At 54.1% G+C, this 19,387-nt stretch overlaps 1 protein-coding gene across 1 annotated transcript; it reads left to right on the top strand.

The window, feature by feature from the left end:
* Nucleotides 1–31: 31 nt before the first annotated feature.
* Nucleotides 32–19,148, top strand: arfgef2 (ADP-ribosylation factor guanine nucleotide-exchange factor 2 (brefeldin A-inhibited)). Its single transcript, XM_068335304.1, has 38 exons — nt 32–1,121; nt 2,497–2,527; nt 4,361–4,484; nt 6,605–6,751; nt 6,943–7,122; nt 7,209–7,500; nt 7,593–7,843; nt 7,939–8,072; nt 8,177–8,411; nt 8,493–8,592; nt 9,129–9,268; nt 9,347–9,455; nt 9,537–9,726; nt 9,816–9,927; nt 9,992–10,197; nt 10,275–10,359; nt 11,030–11,201; nt 11,278–11,429; nt 11,508–11,636; nt 11,720–11,878; nt 12,689–12,836; nt 12,911–13,007; nt 13,108–13,148; nt 13,265–13,434; nt 13,711–13,862; nt 13,935–14,107; nt 14,191–14,351; nt 14,432–14,562; nt 14,736–14,865; nt 14,942–15,077; nt 15,197–15,335; nt 15,421–15,478; nt 15,553–15,661; nt 16,047–16,186; nt 16,380–16,557; nt 16,637–16,775; nt 17,005–17,122; nt 17,836–19,148. Exons 1-38 carry the CDS (start codon nt 956–958, stop codon nt 17,992–17,994), a joined length of 5,493 nt encoding a protein of 1,830 aa, XP_068191405.1. The 5' UTR covers nt 32–955; the 3' UTR covers nt 17,995–19,148.
* Nucleotides 19,149–19,387: the final 239 nt, after the last annotated feature.

Raw genomic sequence — 19,387 nt, 5'->3', positions numbered from 1 at the left:
CATCCCTCCATCCGTCGGGGCGTCATTTAAAACTCATTTTACATTTTTTCATTACATAAAATACCATGTTTGACCTAGTTTTTTTATTTACCACGATTACAAGTTGAACTCGGGCTCAGTGTGGTGTCTTCTTTCATTTCCTGATCAAATCTCAGATTCTTTATTACATCCGGCTTCAAAGCGGTGATGTATTGTAATTGTCAATTTTCGTTGGTTTGTCCTTCCGTCCGTTTGTCCACCAAATTATCTTCGCAACCGTTGCAGATAAAGATGAGACAAAAAGCACATTACTCGGTCGGGAAAGGGGATGAATATGAGATGATGAACTTGACATTGAGAAAAGTAAAGGTCAAATTTCAACTTTTGTACACTCAGAAACTGGATAAGATAGAAAGGCGAGGTGGAAGGCCAGTGTAAGACCATAGATCAAAGCCCTAGCTTTGATCTATGAAAGTAGTTCAGAGCAAAAGCTTTGATCTTGGACCTATACAAGTAATTCATGGTAAAAAAAATTTGAGTTCAGTGGTGTCGCGGGATGTTGCAGTCTGACCGCATTGGTTGTAGTTGTTTGGGGACCTTCTGTCGTCGTGGTGTTCGTGCGCCCTCTGCTGGTGCTTGTGGGAATCGTGTCTCTGGGAGCGCTTGATTTACCACACTTCAGTCCGCCACTGACAAACTCCGTGGGTCAAACTTGTGCTCCAGGTGATGTGCAGCCCCCCCCCCCACCCCAGATGACCCCCCAGCCTGACCGGACAGCCGCTCCGGTTGCGTGGTCGAATCTCAGCCAGCTGATGATCACGTGACGTGACGTGGAAGCAACATGGCGGCGCCGAGCTGAGGTAGCGCCTCCACCGTCCCGTCGCCGCCAGCGTTCCGTAGCGCCTCCCTCGTCTCCTGCTTCGTCGCGCCGCCCGGCCGAAGATGACGGCCTGAGAGCGGAGGTCGGAGGTCGGAGATGCCGCAGCCGCAGCGAGCCCAGCCCGGGAACCAGCAGCAGTCGTCGGCCCAGAGCAGAACCAAGAGCATGTTCCTGTCCCGGGCGCTGGAGAAGATCCTGTCGGACAAGGAGGTGAAGCGGAGTCAGCACAGCCAGCTGCGGAAGGCCTGCCAGGTGGCGCTGGGTGAGAGGCTCCGGCCGCCGGGGGGGGGCAGGCGAACACGGCGGGGGTGTGTGGTTGGTCCGAGGGGGCAGCTAGCCGCGGAGTTAGCCCGGCGGCTAGCCCGGCGGCTAGCATGACGTCTGAATGGCCTCCACCTGTGCGGTGACGTGACAGGTGGAGTTGGCGCGTGACCGCGAGCCTCATTGGTGCGTCATGATGACCTGTGACGTGTCCGATGTCGGGCAGTCACGTGGTTGTCAGCTAAACCAGCTAGCTGTCACCGGCTAGCTGTCGCCAGCTAGCTGGTTCCAGGTTAGCTGTCACTAGCTAGCGTGGCTAACGACTCAGACCAATCGCTGTGTCGAACGTACCCCTGTCGGCCCGGGGGGGGGGCGCGGGGGGGCAGTTTCTCCTCCAGGATCCTCTGACGTCCGTCCAGCACAAGCCGGATGACCTGAGCCCCAACCGGCCGGTGTTTGTGTTCGAGGCCCGGTTGTTAAACCGGAAAGACACGTGGAGATTGTGTTGGTGGTGGTGGTGGTGGTGGTGGTGGGGGGGGGGGGGGGGTTATCAATTAAACCATTTAATTAAACGAAAGGGATGGTTATTAGAGTCCTGACGTCACAGAACAGGTCTGGGTGGAATTATTGATGACAGGCAGCCGAACCCGACACCCCCGGCCCGGCGGACCTGTGTATCTGTCCTGATTATCTCCCCCCACAAACAGTATTGATCCCTCATCAGGTTTGTTCACTGAAGGTGTTTCAGGTCAAAAACATTTCCTGTAGGAGAAACACAAAGTCCACCTTTAAATGATCGTTTGATTGATCAGGTGAACAGAACCGATCACCTGTGTGGAAAAATACTTTCCTCTGAAACCCGAGGTCAGCTTGTGTTGCCTTGACGACAACAACTCTGGTTCAGGTCACACCACCGCATCCAATCAGGTGTCAGTCTGACAGGGCGTGGCTTCAAGTTTGTTGTCCAGGGGCTGGACACAAATTTAAGCCCCTCCCCTCAGACTGATGTCAACACTAACCTGTGGTCTCAAGTGACCTCGCCCCTCAGTCTGATGTCATCACTAACCTGTGGTATCACGTGACCCCGCCCCTCAGAATGATGTCATCTCTAACCTGTGGTCTAACGTGACCCCGCCCCTCAGTCTGATGTCATCACTAACCTGTGGTCTCAAGTGACCCCGCCCCTCAGTCTGATGTCATCTCTAACCTGTGGTATCACGTGACCCCGCCCCTCAGAATGATGTCATCTCTAACCTGTGGTCTAACGTGACCCCGCCCCTCAGTCTGATGTCATCTCTAACCTGTGGTATCACGTGACCCCGCCCCTCAGAATGATGTCATCTCTAACCTGTGGTCTCATGTGTTTCTGTCCACAGATGAAATCAAAGCAGAGCTTGAAAAGCAAAAGTAAGTGTTAACCTGTGAAAAACCCCCATGAATGAATGAATCAGTGTTCTACCTGGAGTCAGGTAACCCTAACCTGTAGTGGAGTTTACCCCTAACCTGTAGGAGAATTTACCCCTAACCTGTAGTGGAGTTTACCCCTAACCTGTAGGAAAATTTACCCCTAACCTGTAGTGGAGTTTACCCCTAACCTGTAGTAGAGTTTACCCCTAACCTGTAGTAGAGTTTACCCCTAACCTGTAGTAGAGTTTACCCCTAACCTGTAGGAGAATTTACCCCTAACCTGTAGTGGAGTTTACCCCTAACCTGTAGTAGAGTTTACCCCTAACCTGTAGGAGAATTTACCCCTAACCTGTAGTGGAGTTTACCCCTAACCTGTAGTGGAGTTTACCCCTAACCTGTAGTAGAGTTTACCCCTAACCTGTAGTAGAGTTTACCCCTAACCTGTAGTAGAGTTTACCCCTAACCTGTAGTAGAGTTTACCCCTAACCTGTAGTAGAGTTTACCCCTAACCTGTAGTAGAGTTTACCCCTAACCTGTAGTAGAGTTTACCCCTAACCTGTAGTAGAGTTTACCCCTAACCTGTAGTAGAGTTTACCCCTAACCTGTAGTAGAGTTTACCCCTAACCTGTAGTAGAGTTTACCCCTGACCTGTAGTAAAGATTATCCCTTAGCTGTAATAATAATAATAATAATTATAATCAGTACTTTATTAATCCCTCTTGGGGAAATTCTTTTTACACTCTTCACACTCACACATGTACATAAATATGAGTTAATTACAGACAGGGTTACAGGTTACAGGCCCCTGAACACAGCACACACTACGGGTCTGTAGGCATGCAATTAGTTGAGGCGGAGTGACGGGTCGCGCACAAGGGTCACGCCCCAATGAGCATCTTGTAGGGGGGACTGCGCCTTGCTCAAGGGCGCCTCGGCAGTGGCTGGGAGGTGAGCCGACACCCCCCACCGTCAGCTCAAACTCCGACGGATGTTCTTGCGGGAGCAGGATTCAAACTCCCGATGGCTGGACGATCCTGTCTTCAAGAGGATTGTTCTACCGCTGAGCCACTGCCGCCCCGACTAGTAGAGTTTACCCCTAACCTGTAGTAGAGTTTACCCCTAACCTGTAGTAGAGTTTACCCCTAACCTGTAGTAGAGTTTACCCCTAACCTGTAGTAGAGTTTACCCCTAACCTGTAGTGGAGTTTACCCCTAACCTGTAGTGGAGTTTACCCCTAACCTGTAGTAGAGTTTACCCCTAACCTGTAGTAGAGTTTACCCCTAACCTGTAGTAGAGTTTACCCCTAACCTGTAGTGGAGTTTACCCCTAACCTGTAGTGGAGTTTACCCCTAACCTGTAGTAGAGTTTACCCCTAACCTGCAGTGGAGTTTACCCCTAACCTGCAGTAGAGTTTACCCCTAACCTGCAGTAGAGTTTACCCCTAACCTGTAGTAGAGTTTACCCCTAACCTGCAGTAGAGTTTACCCCTAACCTGCAGTAGAGTTTACCCCTGAAACTGTAGTAGAGTTTACCCCTAAACTGTAGTAGAGTTTACCCCTGAAACTGTAGTAGAGGTTACCCCTAACCTGTAGTAGAGTTTACCCCTAAACTGTAGTAGCGTTTACCCCGACCTGTTGTAGAGATTACCCCTGACCTGTAGTAGAGATTACCCTAGCTCAGAGGCTTTGATGTCTTTGCCCTCTTTGAGCTGGAGTGTTTTGATGGATCCTGTTTGCCTCTCTGGACGAATGTCACATGTTCTCTTTAGTCTTGCTCTATGGTGGACTGCTGTCATTGTTCACAGTGCCTTTGCCCCTCTTGCCCCCACTGCAGGGATGGCACGGTGGTCCCCCCCAGAGCCAACTACATCGAGGCAGACGAGTATGTGTTGCCCTTCGAGTTGGCCTGCCAGTCCAAGTCCCCCCGGATCGTCAGCACCTCGCTGGACTGCCTGCAGGTTAGTATTAACCGACACACACACCGGTTTGTCCACACAACTACAGTCACACTCTGCTGTCTCCACCCCCCCGACACGGCTGGGTTACCCGCTGGGGCTGTGAGTGGGCGGAGTTCCTGCCTCACCTGTTTATCGTGTTGTAGTATTCCCGTGTCGGACTACATTCCACACATGTAGCTGCAGATGGAACCAAACACTGAACTGTTCCCTGACACCTACACCTCACGCCAACTTTATCTTGTGACACAAAACCGTCTGTTTAACCAGCTGGGGGGGGGGGTGGCCTTTGTTCCCAGTCGGTCGACACAATGAGTTTTCTTCATCGTCTTCCTGGTTTGTCCTTACGCACAGGGGGTCAATTTGCTCCAGCCATTGGAAGCCATGTGACTTGTTGAGTCGTGGAACGTTCCAGATTGCTCACGGTGGTCATACCGATGTTGTAGGACAGGGGGCAGGTTTCTGGACTCCCTGGATGTTTGTTCCGAGTCGTACATGTTTCAATTCTTTTGAACACGCCGTCCCACAAAATGTAGCACAGCTTGAGCCTGACGTGAGGCGATCCGAGTGGTCCAGCATGACCTCACAGGAAGTATCTGACCGTGACTCATGAAGCTATGTGCTAATTATGTCTTATCATTCATGCCTGATACGCTGAGGGGGTTGGGGAGCGTTCCATTTGAACACCATGAGATCAGTGGATCATATGACCCGACTATCAGTCACCTCATGTATTACAAGAATGTGGTCCAACAGGGATGGAGGCCGGGACCCGACGAGGCTGTCGTTCTGGTTTTTCGTCATTTACAGAAGCCACATGCTAACTTCCACAAACACCTGACTCTGTAACACACACAAATGAAAGTCAACACGCACACACACACACACACACACCTCAGTACTGGATGAATTACACAGAAGCACAGGAAAATAATGTGATCGTGTTGCATGTAGCATGTTAGCTTGTCCAGCGCGTTAGCTTGTCCACACAGAGACTGTTACAGTACCTTGCGAAAGTATTGGCCGCCCAAGAACCTTCTGACATTTTGCTACATTTCAGTCTTCAAACTTAAAGATAAAAAACTGAAAATATTTTTCAAGAATCAACAACATGTGAGACACAACCGTGAAGTGGAACCAAATTTATTCAACATTTTATATTGTGTGTACAGATAAAAAACTGAAAAATAGGACGTGCAAAAGTATTGGCCCCCTTTGAGTTAATACTTTGTACAACCTCCTCCTGCTGTGATCACAGCCACAAGTCTTTTTGGGTATGTCTCTATAAGTTTTGCGCATCTTGAGACAAATATCTGCCCATTCTTCCTTACAAAACAACTCAAGTTCCTTTAGGTTTGATGGAGATCGTTTGTGCACAGCACTTTTCAGATCTTTCCACAGATGCTCTATTGGATTGAGGTCTGGACTTCTACTTGTCCATTCTAACACCTTTGTATGGTTAGTTTTAAACCATTTCATTGTAGATTTGAATTTATGTTTAGGATTATTGTCCTGTTGGAAGGTGAGCCTCCGCCCCATCCTCAGGCCTTTTGCAGACTCTAACAGATTTTCTGCCAGAATCGCCTTCTATTTGGCTCCATCCATCTTCACATCAACTCTAACAATCTTCCCAGTCCCTGCCGAAGAAAAGCCCCCCCAGAGCATGATGCTGCCACCACCATGTTTGACTTTGGGGATGGTGTTTTAAGGGTGATGTGCAGTGTTACTCTTATACCAAACGTAACATTGCACATTCAGCCTAAAAAGTCCAACTTTGGTCTCATCTGACCAGAGGACCTTGTTCCACATGTCCTCTGTGTCTCCCATGGGGCTTCTTGAAAACTCCAAATGGGCCTTTTTATGGTTTTCTTTCAGAAAAGACTTCCTCCTGCCACTCTTCCATAAAGGCCAGATTTATGCAGAATATGACTAATAGTTGTCTTCTGGACAGATTGTCCCACCTCAGCTTTGTATGTCTGCAGGTCATCCAGCGAGATCATGGGCCTCCACCGATACTTTTGCAAGACACTGTACATGTAGCGCATTAGCTTGTCCATACAGAGACTTTTCCTGTGCGTTGTGTGACACTCTGACCTCTGACCTGTGCCCGTGTCTCCCGGTAGAAGCTGATCGCCTACGGCCACATCACGGGCAACGCTCCGGACAGCAGGACCCCGGGTAAGAGGCTGATCGACCGGCTGGTGGAGACCATCTGTAACTGCTTCCAGGGCCCGCAGACCGATGAGGGGGTGCAGCTGCAGATCATCAAGGTACACCCACTGTCTGGGCGGAGCCACAACCAATCACTGACCTGATTGGTCGTATCACTGTGTCCAACTGGACCAGTGGGGTCACCACTGCTAGTCAGCGTGGATGACTGACCCTAACCACCCCAGACCCCCTGCAGATGTGTGTCCACCTGACCCCTGTCCCTCTGCTAACCCCCCACCCCAACCCCCAGGCCCTGCTGACCACTGTGACCTCCCCCCACATCGAGATCCACGAGGGGACAGTGCTGCTGACCGTCCGGACCTGCTACAACATCTACCTGGCCAGTCGCAACCTGATCAACCAGACCACGGCCAAGGCCACGCTCACCCAGATGCTCAACGTCATCTTCACCCGCATGGAGAACCAGGCGGTAGGTTCTGGGTGCCCCCCCCCCCCCTTCTACCTGCAGACTCCCCCCGACACCCATCTGTCCCCTCATCCATCTGTGCTCCTCAGGCTCTGGAGGCTCAGGAGCAGGAGAAGGAGCGCCTCCGGCTGCCCCAGCAGAACCCGTCTCCCGTACCCGGTCAGCGACGGTCTGGCTCACCCCGGTCCGACAGGACCCCCACCCCGGAGCCCCAGAGCTCCCCCTCCCCAGCAGCCAGTTCTCCAGACCTCAGCGCCAACGCCGCCCCCCCTCCAGGCCCGGACCAGCACCAGGAACGAGCAGCAGAGACGCCGTCGGTGAACGGAGAGCCAGAGGAGGCGCCGTGTGCCGGAGAGGCGGAGCCAGTGATGCCATCCAGAGGCACGTGTCCCGCCCCCCCCCCGCAGCCGCTCCAGCTCACAGTGAGTCTTTTAGTCGGCGTCTGTCTGCTAATCTCAGGACTCTGCTTTCAGTTTGTGAAGATGAGGCATCAGAGACGCCCCCCCCAGCGCAGGAACAGGAAGAAGTCCCACCGGACCGCCATCCAGAGCCAGCAGAGCCCCCCGAGGAAGAGGAGGACAATTCTCCGCCAATCCACGATGGACAGGGTCAGGACGAGCAGCCTGCCCCCCCTGAGGGCCCCCCCACCAGCGTCCAGGTGGAGGGCCAGCAAATGAACGGCATCATGGAGGACCGCACCTCGGTGTCCTCCACAGACATTCTGGTGAGGTTCTGACTGCTCCTCGTCCCAACAGGAAGCGGCGCTGTCTCCTCCCTGGTTCTGATGCTGAATGCTTGTCTCTGATTGGTTGGTGTTAGGACGCCGAGGCCCTGCAGGGACCCCACAGCGCGGCGCGCTTCTCCCACATCCTGCAGAAAGACGCCTTCCTGGTGTTCCGCTCCCTGTGTAAGCTCTCCATGAAGCCCCTGGCTGACGGCCCCCCAGACCCAAAGTGAGTCCCATCGGTGTCTGGTCCAGCCTACCTGGCCTACTTCCTGCCTGCTCCAGACCTTCCTACCCACTCTAGACCTACTTCCTGTCGTCTCTCCCCTGCAGGTCCCACGAGCTGCGGTCCAAGATCGTGTCGCTGCAGCTGCTGCTGTCGGTGCTGCAGGGGGCCGGGCCCGTGTTCCGGACCCACGAGATGTTCGTCAACGCCATCAAGCAGTACCTGTGTGTGGCGCTGTCCAAGAACGGCGTCTCCTCCGTCCCAGAGGTCTTCGAGCTCTCGCTCGCCATCTTCCTCACCCTGTTGTCCCACTTCAAGGTCCACCTGAAGATGCAGATCGAGGTACTGGTGACCAGAACCTGACCTGAACAGTGATGCTTGAGGAGGTTAAAGGTCACTGACCGCAGCCTCTTGTCTCCTCAGGTGTTCTTCAGGGAGATCTTTCTGACCATCCTGGAGACGACCACCAGCTCCTTTGAGCACAAGTGGATGGTGATCCAGACCCTGACCCGCATCTGTGCAGGTACCTCCGGCTCAGACCCCACCCAACACTGGTGTTGAGGGGGCGTGCGTTCTGTAATTTAAATTTTTACCTAAACAGTTATGACTCTGTTGTTAATAAAATCATTCAAATGAAGAGTTTGTTTAGCTTTTATATCGTACTGTTGGCGCAACCCAATCCTTGCGTACGGCTTCTACCTTCTGTTCTTTTGGGATGCACACATTTTTTTGGAGCGCATCCTAGGGATGCACTACTTTCTTGAGGTAAAATGAACTCTGGAATACGGGTCTCAGGTCAGGAAGATCAAACTGAAGGTCAGACTGACGGATCATAACTGTATAGTAACTGTAGTTGATGTAGTAACCATAGTAACGACTGTCAGCTGCCACCTGGTGAAGAAGAGGTGGCTCTGCTGCTGTGATGGTGTCTGTTCACGCCTGACGGACCGACATGGTTGGTGTTGGGGGTTTGATCAGAGCAACAACCTGAAACAGTGACGTAGCTGTGACTTTTACTCTGGAGGTGAACCGCTGACCCTGTGCCCCCCCACCCCCCAGACGCCCAGTGTGTGGTCGACATCTACGTCAACTACGACTGTGACCTGAACGCCGCCAACATCTTCGAGCGCCTCGTCAACGACCTTTCCAAGATCGCCCAGGGCCGCAGCGGGCAGGAGCTGGGGATGACCCCCCTGCAGGTACGCCCACCCGCCCACATGTCGTAGGCTCGTGTCTGTAGGTCCATTAACGTGCCCCCCCCCCCCCGATGTCCACAGGAGCTGAGTCTGCGTAAGAAGGGCCTGGAGTGTCTGGTGTCCATCCTCAAGTGTATGGTGGAGTGGAGCCGGGACCTGTACGTCAACCCCAACCTGCAGGCCAGCCTGGGTGAGTGTGGGGGGGTCCACACTGGGGGGTGACTGTGGGGTGGTGGGCATCCACACATGACAGTGTGGGGTGCGTTCACAGGCCAGGAGCAGCCGTCCGACAGCGACGGCGGGGAGCTGAGGTTCCCGGAGCAGCTGGGGGGGCGTCGGGACAGCGTCAGCTCGCTGGACTCCACCGTCTCCGCCGGCTTCCCCCCCTCCCAAGCCGACCACCCGGAGCAGTACGAGGTCATCAAGCAGCAGAAGGACATCATCGAGCACGGCATCCACCTGTGAGCCCCAGCAACACGTCTGGATCCTCTGGGGGGGGCGGGGGGTGAGCACTCCCCTTCATGGGCTCCACTGCTTTTATCCCCAACAGCTTCAACAAGAAGCCCAAACGGGGCATCCAGTACCTGCAGGAGCAGGGCATGCTGGGAGCTTCAACCGAGGACATCGCCCAGTTCCTGCACCAGGAGGACCGTCTGGACACGGTGAGGGGGGGCTCTGGCGTCCGGCTGGGCGCCGCGGCCCCCTACTGACGGCCTGCGTCCACAGACCCAGGTGGGGGAGTACCTGGGGGAGAACGTGAAGCTGAACAGGGAGGTGATGTACGCCTACGTGGACCAGCTGGACTTCTGTGGGCGGGACTTCGTGTCGGCGCTGCGCGCCTTCCTGGAGGGCTTCCGGCTGCCGGGGGAGGCCCAGAAGATCGACCGGCTCATGGAGAAGTTCGCCGCCCGCTACCTGGAGTGCAACCAGGGGTGAGGATGGGGCGGGGTTAGTGGTGGGCGGGGCTACCTCGACCCGGCGGGCTGCTGACGCTCTGATCCTGTTACAGACAGACCCTGTTCGCCAGCGCCGACACGGCCTACGTGTTAGCCTACTCCATCATCATGCTCACCACAGACCTGCACAGTCCACAGGTAGGTCGTCCCACCGCCACTGACACGGGCCTACCGACCCTACTGACACCAGCCTACTGACACAGACCTACTGATATCAGCCTACTGACACAGACGTACTGACACCAGCCTACTGACATCAGCCTACTGACAAAGACCTACTGACAAAGACCTACTGACACAGACGTACTGACACCAGCCTACTGACATAAGCCCACTGACATCAGCCTACTGACACCAGCCTACTGACTCCAGCCTACTGACATCAGTCTGCTGACACCAGTCTACTGACACAGACCTACTGACATCACCCTACTGACACCAGCCCAATGACATTGCCCTACTGACTCCAGCCTACTGACACCAGCCTACTGACATCAGCCTACTGACATCAGCCTACTGACACCAGCCTACTGACATCAGCCTACTGACACCAGCCTACAGCCCAGTCTGTAGGTGCTGGACTTGTTCGGGCCGAGTCGTGTTGGCTTCAGTTTGTCCCACTAGAGACTCTGAACACGTGATCCAACAGAAACCTGAACAACAGACCCACCAGCTCAGACGTAAGGGTCCAGGACGGACCAGGTTAACGTCAGACCGTCCTGTAGCAGTGTCCTCGTAACGTCACACCAACGTTTGGTTCTTGGTTCTGCTAGCTTCTGTTTCATTTCAGCGCTAATGTATTCCTCAGGTGAAGAACAAGATGACCAAGGATCAGTACATCAAGATGAACCGCGGCATCAACGACAGCAAGGACCTGCCTGAGGAATACCTGTCCGCCATCTACGACGAGATCGCCGGCAAGAAGATCGCCATGAAGGAGAGCAAAGAGTTCTCCATCACCCCCAAATCGGCCAAGCAGAGTGAGTCTCCTCCCAGAAACCACCACCATCCCCGGTGTCCTCCAGGCCCATCATCCTCTGCTCTTCTGTCCTGCAGGTGTGGCCAGTGAGAAGCAGCGGCGTCTGCTCTACAACATGGAGATGGAGCAGATGGCGAAGACGGCCAAAGCCCTGATGGAGGCCGTGAGCCACGCCCAGGCGCCGTTCTTCAGCGCCACCCACCTGGAGCACGTCAGGCCCATGTTCAAGGTGCAGCCTGAGCCAATCAGAGGGGCAGGAGTGGACATGTTTGAGATGTGCAGCTAATGTGTGTGTGTGTGTGTGTAGCTGGCGTGGACCCCCCTGCTGGCGGCATTCAGCGTGGGGCTGCAGGACTGTGACGACCCCGACGTGGCGTCGCTGTGCCTGGAGGGGATCCGCTGCGCCATCAGGATCGCCTGCATCTTCAGCATGCAGGTGGCTGTCCTTCAGCGGGTTGTGGGTTCTGACCCCCGGGGGCGTGCTAACCGTGTGCTAACCGTGTGCTAACCGTGTTCCAGCTGGAGCGTGATGCCTACGTCCAGGCTTTGGCCCGCTTTACGCTGCTGACGGCGAGTTCCAGCATCACTGAGATGAAGCAGAAGAACATCGACACCATCAAGACGCTGATCACCGTGGCCCACACCGACGGCAACTACCTGGGCAACTCCTGGCACGAGGTGAGGCCCCCCCGGAAAGTGGAGTACAGTAGAACCTCTGATTAAAATACAGTAGAACCTCTGATTAAAATACAGTAGAACCTCTGAATATAACACAGTAGAACCTCTGAATATAACACAGTAGAACGTCTGATTAAAATACAGTAGAACCTTTTATTAAAATACAGTAGAACCTCTATGATACAGCAGAACCTCTCATAATAATACAGTAGAACCTCTGAATATAATACAGTAGAACCTCTGTTTATAATACAGTAGAACCTCTGAATATAATACAGTAGAACCTCTGATTAAAATACAGTAGAACCTCTGAATATAATACAGTAGAACCTCTGAATATAATACAGTAGAACCTCTGATTAAAATACAGTAGAACCTGTGATTAAAATACAGTAGAACCTCTGAATATAATACAGTAGAACCTCTGATTATCATGCAGTAGAACCTTTGATTATAATACAGTAGAACCTCTGATTATAATGCAGTAGAACCTTTGATTATAATACAGTAGAACCTCTGATTATAATGCAGTAGAACCTTTGATTATAATACAGTAGAACCTCTGATTATAATACTGTAGAACCTCTGAATATAATACAGTAGAACCTCTGATTATAATACTGTAGAACCTCTGAATATAATACAGTAGAACCTCTGATTATAATAGAGTAGAACCTCTGATTATAATAGAGTAGAACCTCTGATTATAATACAGTAGAACCTCTGATTATAATAGAGTAGAACCTCTGATAATAATACAGTAGAACCTCTGATCCTACAGTAGAACCTGCTGACTCTATTTTCCGGTAGATTCTGCGCTGCATCAGTCAGCTGGAGCTGGCTCAGCTCATCGGGACGGGGGTGAAGACGCGCTACATCTCGGGGGTGGTCCGGGAGCGGGACGCCCCCATCAGGGGTCTGCCTTCAGGCACGGAGGAGTTCATGCCCCTGGGGCTGGGTGAGAGCTGTTCCTCTGCTGACGGACCCCAGGAGCTGCCCGCAGCATGCCTGAGCTGAGTGTTGGTGTTGCAGGGACCCTGGTGGGCAGTCAGGACCGGAGGCAGATGGCCCACCTCCAGGAGTCGGTGGGGGAGACCAGCTCCCAGAGCGTGGTGGTGGCTGTGGACAGGTGAGACACCCCCACCCTGAGTCCCGCTGTGGACCAATCACAGTCCCGCTGTGGACCAATCACAGTCCCGCTGTGGACCAATCACAGTCTGTGTTTGCAGGATCTTCACGGGCTCCACCCGGCTGGACGGGAACGCTATCGGTGAGTGTGTGGTCCTCAGGTGGGGTTCTTCTGCTGGGGGGGTGTGGCCTCTAACCACCTGCTGTGTGCTGGTTGGGGGCGGGGCCTCTTAACACCTGCTGTCCTGTGTTCTCCAGTGGACTTCGTGCGGTGGCTGTGCGCCGTCTCCATGGACGAGCTGGCCTCCGCCCACCAGCCCAGGATGTTCAGCCTGCAGAAGATCGTGGAGATCTCCTACTACAACATGAACCGCATCCGGCTGCAGTGGTCACGCATCTGGCAGGTCATCGGAGACCACTTCAACAAGGTGTGTGAGACCACTAAGACAAGGTGTGTGAGACCACTTCAACAAGGTGTGTGAGACCACTAAGACAAGGTGTGTGAGACCACTAAGACAAGGTGTGTGAGACCACTAAGACAAGGTGGTCATGTCTGGTCTGTAGGGAGAACTCTGCAGTGGTCTTCAGGTCTCCTGGTTTCCTCCTCTAACGACCAGGAAGTTCAGTCAGTGCAGGTTGAGCTGGTGCATTGTGGGTATGCTGGGCGGTGCTAGGCTCCTAACCCCCACCGGCTCTAACCCCAGGTGGGCTGTAACCCCAACGAGGACGTGGCCATCTTCGCCGTGGACTCCCTGCGGCAGCTGTCCATGAAGTTCCTGGAGAAAGGAGAACTGGCCAACTTCCGCTTCCAGAAGGACTTCCTGAGGCCGTTTGAGCACATCATGAAGAGGAACCGGTGAGTCCCGTCAGACGCCCCTGGACCGCCGCCCGCCATCCGCTCTAGTAACGCCTGTCCCCCCCCCCCCAGGTCCCCCACCATCAGGGACATGGTGATCCGGTGCGTGGCTCAGATGGTCAACTCGCAGGCGGCCAACATCCGCTCGGGCTGGAAGAACATCTTCTCCGTGTTCCACCAGGCCGCCTCCGACCACGACGAGACCATCGTGGAGCTGGCCTTCCAAACCACCGGACATATCGTCAGTGAGTAGGACCGCCCCCCCCCCCCCGGCGCCGCCGCAGCGCTAACAACGCTAACGCTAACCCGTCCTGTCTGTCCTCGTCAGCGAACACCTTCCAGGAACACTTCGCCGCCGGGATCGACTCGTTCCAGGACGCCGTGAAGTGTCTCTCCGAGTTCGTCTGCAACGCGGCGTTCCCCGACACCAGCATGGAGGCCATCCGCCTCATCCGGCACTGCGCCAGATACGTGTCCGAGAGGCCGCAGGTGGGGGCCGGGACGGGACGTCCTCCCCCATGGTACGACTCCGCGCCTGACCTGACCCGTCTGTGTCCCCTCCCTGCCAGACGCTGCGAGAATACACCAGCGACGACATGAACGTCGCCCCCGGCGACCGCGTGTGGGTCCGCGGCTGGTTCCCCATCCTGTTCGAGCTCTCCTGCATCATCAACCGCTGCAAGCTGGACGTCCGGACCAGGTGGGCGGAGCTAACGGTTCACGCCGTCTTGAAGTCGGTGCCGTGACGCCGTCAGGCGTGTGCGCGTCGATGCGAGTCGCCTGTTGTCTGCGCGCGGAGTGACGTGTCCTGTCAACAGCGTGGGTTGACAAGCGCGTCCGTTGCCATGCCAACCGTCTTGTCTTTGCGTCCAGGGGTCTCACCGTCATGTTCGAGATCATGAAGAGCTACGGTCACACCTTCGAGAAGCACTGGTGGCACGACCTGTTCAGGATCGTCTTCCGCATCTTCGACAACATGAAGCTCCCCGAGCAGCAGACGGAGGTCAGAGGTCACTGCCGGTGCTGGGGCGAGTGTGTTTGTGGGGGGGCGTGGTCTTTTTAAACTTTTCTGCTTCCAGAAAACGGAGTGGATGACCACGACGTGCAACCACGCGCTCTACGCCATCTGTGACGTCTTCACCCAGTTCTACCAGCCGCTCAGCGAGATCCTGCTGGCCGACATCTTCACCCAGCTGCAGTGGTGCGTCCGTCAAGGTGCGTGACCACGCCCCCCGTGTGATGTCACGGCGGGGCGGCGCCAGGGCACCCGTCAGGAGGAAGACGCTTTCCTGTTCTGATGCTGACGTTCTCCCGGTCCTCCCCCCCCCCCACAGACAACGAGCAGCTGGCGCGCTCCGGAACCAACTGCCTGGAGAACCTGGTGATCCTGAACGGGGAGAAGTTCAGCGGGGGGGTGTGGGACACCACCTGCTGCTGCATGCTGGAGATCTTCCAGAACACCAGCCCCCACGCGTGAGAACCCCCCCCCCCCTACTCCACCTGCAGGTTGTGAAGGGGTTAAAGGGCGGAGCTGACCACAGGTCTGTTCTGTTTGCAGCTTGTTGTCATGGCGACCAGCCGGACAGGAGGACGACTCAGCAGACGGCAAACATGTGGTAAGAACATCACTCGTAGCGGCGACTCGGCAGAAGTGAACCCACGTGACCTTTGACCCCCCCCCCATCTCCAGGACGCTGACTTCGACAGCCAATCGCAGAGCAGCTTCGACAGAGCTCTGTCTGAGAGAGGACACAGTCAGATGTCCAGTGACGACACGTGGAGGGGGAGGAGCCACGCCAGTGAGACACACACAGAAACACACACACCCCTCTGAACCCAGTGTTCTTCCAGGATTCTGTGTGTGTGTGTGTGTGTGTGACCTCTGACCCCTGCTGTCCTCAGGGCAGTGTGTGACCTCTGACCTTGCTGTCCTCAGGGCAGTGTGTGTGTGTGACCTCTGACCCCTGCTGTCCTCAGGGCAGTGTGTGTGTGTGACCTCTGACCCCTGCTGTCCTCAGGGCAGTGTGTGTGTGACCTCTGACCCCTGCCGTCCTCAGGGCTGTGTGTGTTTGACCTCTGACCCCTGCCGTCCTCAGGGCAGTGTGTGTATGGTTGTGTGACCCTTGACCTCTGCCGTCCTCAGGGCTGTGTGTGTGTGTGACCTCTGACCCCTGCTGTCCTCAGGGCAGTCTGACCAGCAGCTGTTCTCGGCGCTGCTCATTAAGTGTGTGGTTCAGCTGGAGTTGATCCAGACGGTCGACAACATCGTGTTCTACCCGGCAACCAGCAAGAAGGAGGACGCCGACAACATGGCCGCCGCACAGGTAGGCTAGCAAACGGGTAGGCGAGCAAAGGGGTAGGCTAGCAAATGGGTAGGCGAGCAAAGGGGTAGGCGAGCAAAGGGGTAGGCTAGCAAATGGGTAGGCGAGCAAAGGGGTAGGCGAGCAAAGGGGTAGGCTAGCGCTGGGGTACACGAGCACACGGGTCCTGATTTGACTGTTCCCGTCCTCTTGTCAGCGGGATGCTCTGGAGGAGGCGGAGCCCGGCGGTGGGAGCGTGGCCCCGGATCAAGGCATGTACCGTCACATGACCTCGGCTCACCTCTTCAAGCTGCTGGACTGTCTGCTGGAGTCGCACACCTTCGCCAAGGACTTCAACTCCAACAACGAGCAGCGGACGGCGCTGTGGAGGGCAGGTAGCTGAAGGCCACGCCCTGTGCCCACCCCCGTAGGCCGCGGGTCACATGGTCGCCTGACGTCTGCTTGTCCTCCCAGGGTTCAAAGGGAAGTCCAAGCCCAACCTGCTGAAGCAGGAGACCAGCAGCCTGGCCTGCAGCCTGAGGATCCTGTTCAGGATGTACTCCGACCCGCTGCTGCAGGCCTCCTGGCCCGACATCCAGACCCGCCTGCTGCTGTGAGTGGGGGGGGGTGGGGCGGGGGTGGGGGGTGGGGGCTACAGACGCGTGGCCGGGGGGTGGGGCTGTTAGGGACGGTCCTGTGTGTTAGCGCTGGACGGAACCAGAAGCCCTCAGTCACATCAGGACCACCAGTGTGTGTGTTGTTGGTCGGGTGTGTCCTGATATCTGTCTCTCTCTCTCCGTGTGTCTGTCTGTCTACCTGTCTGCCCCCAACTGCCCCCCCAGGGTGTGCAGTGAGGCTCTGTCCTACTTCATCAGTCTGACCTCTGAGAGCCACAGGGAGGCCTGGAACAGCCTCCTGATGCTGCTGCTCACCAGGACCCTCAGGCTGCCCGACAACAAGGCAGGAACACACACACACACACACACACACACACACACACACACACTAATCCCCCCCATGAAAATGACTCACAAAAATACCATTAGTATTTACAGTAGTAATGTCGTTACTACTCTAAATACTACAGTAATCCCTCAGACTGACTAGAAACAATCACAGAAAATGAAAACAACACAGAATAAATAAAATCCAGGTTCAGGTCGTTTCTCTGGTTTTAACGTCCGTCCACCACAAATAACTGGACTCTAAAAATCACTAGAAACCGTTCAAAGCTCATAAATCACATTACTGTACAATAAATCAGAATAAAAACATGAAAACATACTAAATACACACGTATAGTTACAGTGTCTGCCGTTAAGTGTCACTCGTGATTCATGTAATCGGTTTAATCCAGATTAGTTTACGGTAAACTTTAATCCAGGTAACTGAAGTACGTTACTGTAGCAGAGCATGAAGCATTTAGCTTAGAGTTAGCCATTGGTACTGTAGCATATAGCTTAGAGTTAGCTGTAGGTAATTTAGCATGTAGCATTTAGGATAGAGTTAGCTGCAAGTACTGTAGCATTTAGCTTAGAGTTAGCTGTAGGTATTGTAGCATGTAGCTTAAAGTTAGCTGTAGGTACTGTAGCATGTCACGTATCTTTAGAGAAAGCTGTTGATGCTGGTGACCCGCTGTAGGTCCTGTACTAATGTGGGTGTCCCCCCCCCAGTTCAAGCCCCACGCCTCCTGCTACTACCCCCACCTGTGTGAAATGATGCAGTTCGACCTGATCCCTGAGCTGAGGGCCGCGCTTCGACGCTTCTTCCTGCGCATCGGCTCCGTCTTCCACATCGCTGCTTTTGAAGTCCCCCCCACGCCCACATCATAGAGGGGTGGGGGGGTGGAGGATGAGGAGCAGGTATGGAGGAGCCCCCCCCCCCCCCCGCCCACACCTTCTAATTGACTGGAAGAGAAGGCTATAGGAAGACGAATACAGAAACTCTAGCCTTCCTGTCTCACATCAGGACTGTTCAGATGGACCCTGTCCTCCTGCCCCTCCTCCTGCCCCTCCTGCCCCCCTTTCCCCTCCCTCTGGGGGATGGGCAGCACTGTGACGAACGCCAGACGCTCGTCTGAAACTGAACGGACGAGAAGTAGAATGTTGAACCGATGACTTGTTGGTGTAGGACCCGTTTCCCTTCTCCTGCTGGTTGTGGGTTCTATTCCCTAACAGGACCTCCATGCTCAGAGCGAATCCCATTGGCCGGCTGTGCCTGTTGTGAGTACCCTGACCCGGCCAGACGGGTCAGAACCGTTGTGTGTTGATGCCCGTCCTTTGTGTGTGTTGGTAGCGGGGTGTTGGTTCAGAGGATGACCTCTGACCCGCAGGTGAAACCGTTGCTGTCGGTGTCTTTGTGAAGTGTGTTCCTTGACGGGGCGTCCCGTCACCTTCATTACTGAGATTTGATCTATTTATTTACTGACGTGTGTTGATTTGTTTGTTGTTTGATTGATTTGTTTGTTTTTTTGATTTGTTTCATGATTATTTTTTGGGGTAATCAATGGTTTACAATGAAAACTTGGTTGAAAGAGTTCCTTCGTCCCTCTGTGTTGCATTCCTGAGGGCCCACGCCCTGCAGCCGGCCCCTAGAACCACTGACCGGTCCGTCGGTGGGCTGGTATCGGTTCACATACCGGTTTGTCTTGCGCAGCGACCGGCTCCAGGTGTTTGGGTCCCGTCAGCGTCATCACGTTCATTAAGAGAACTCTTTTAAAAGAAGGATGTATGTAATTATTTTAAGTGCATTTAAAGATTTTTAAGAAGCATTCCTTCCCCTGCAACTCTGGATGTCGTTCTTCCCTAAACCCAGGGAATATATAAATATATATAAATATATATATATATATATATACAGTAAATGAAAATTGCCGACTGTAAAGTTTTCATTGTAAGATACACAGAAATGGAAGTGCTCTATGGTTCTATACATAACAGTGTGATGTAATCTTCCAAGCATTTGGTGAAGTTATCAATAAACTGGATTCTGATCAACTGATCATGAGTTGGATTCTGTTCATGTGTGAAGAAGTTCAGTAAAACTTTATACACACGTTCTACTGTAGTTTAATGGATCTATACACTGACGTCTATCAGGCCAAGGTTGGGGTTGACGACGCTGTCTTGTACCTCCTCCACCGCATACTCTCCCACCTGGATGCCGGGGGCTGTGCCGTCAGAGTGCTCTTCTTTGACTTTTCGAGCGCCTTCAACACCATCCAGC

The sequence above is a fragment of the Antennarius striatus genome, chromosome 2 (genome assembly GCF_040054535.1).
Source record: "Antennarius striatus isolate MH-2024 chromosome 2, ASM4005453v1, whole genome shotgun sequence".
In the NCBI taxonomy this organism is placed as follows: domain Eukaryota; kingdom Metazoa; phylum Chordata; class Actinopteri; order Lophiiformes; family Antennariidae; genus Antennarius; species Antennarius striatus.
Note: the sequence above shows the minus strand (reverse complement) of the source record. Positions and strands in the feature narration are given on the sequence as shown.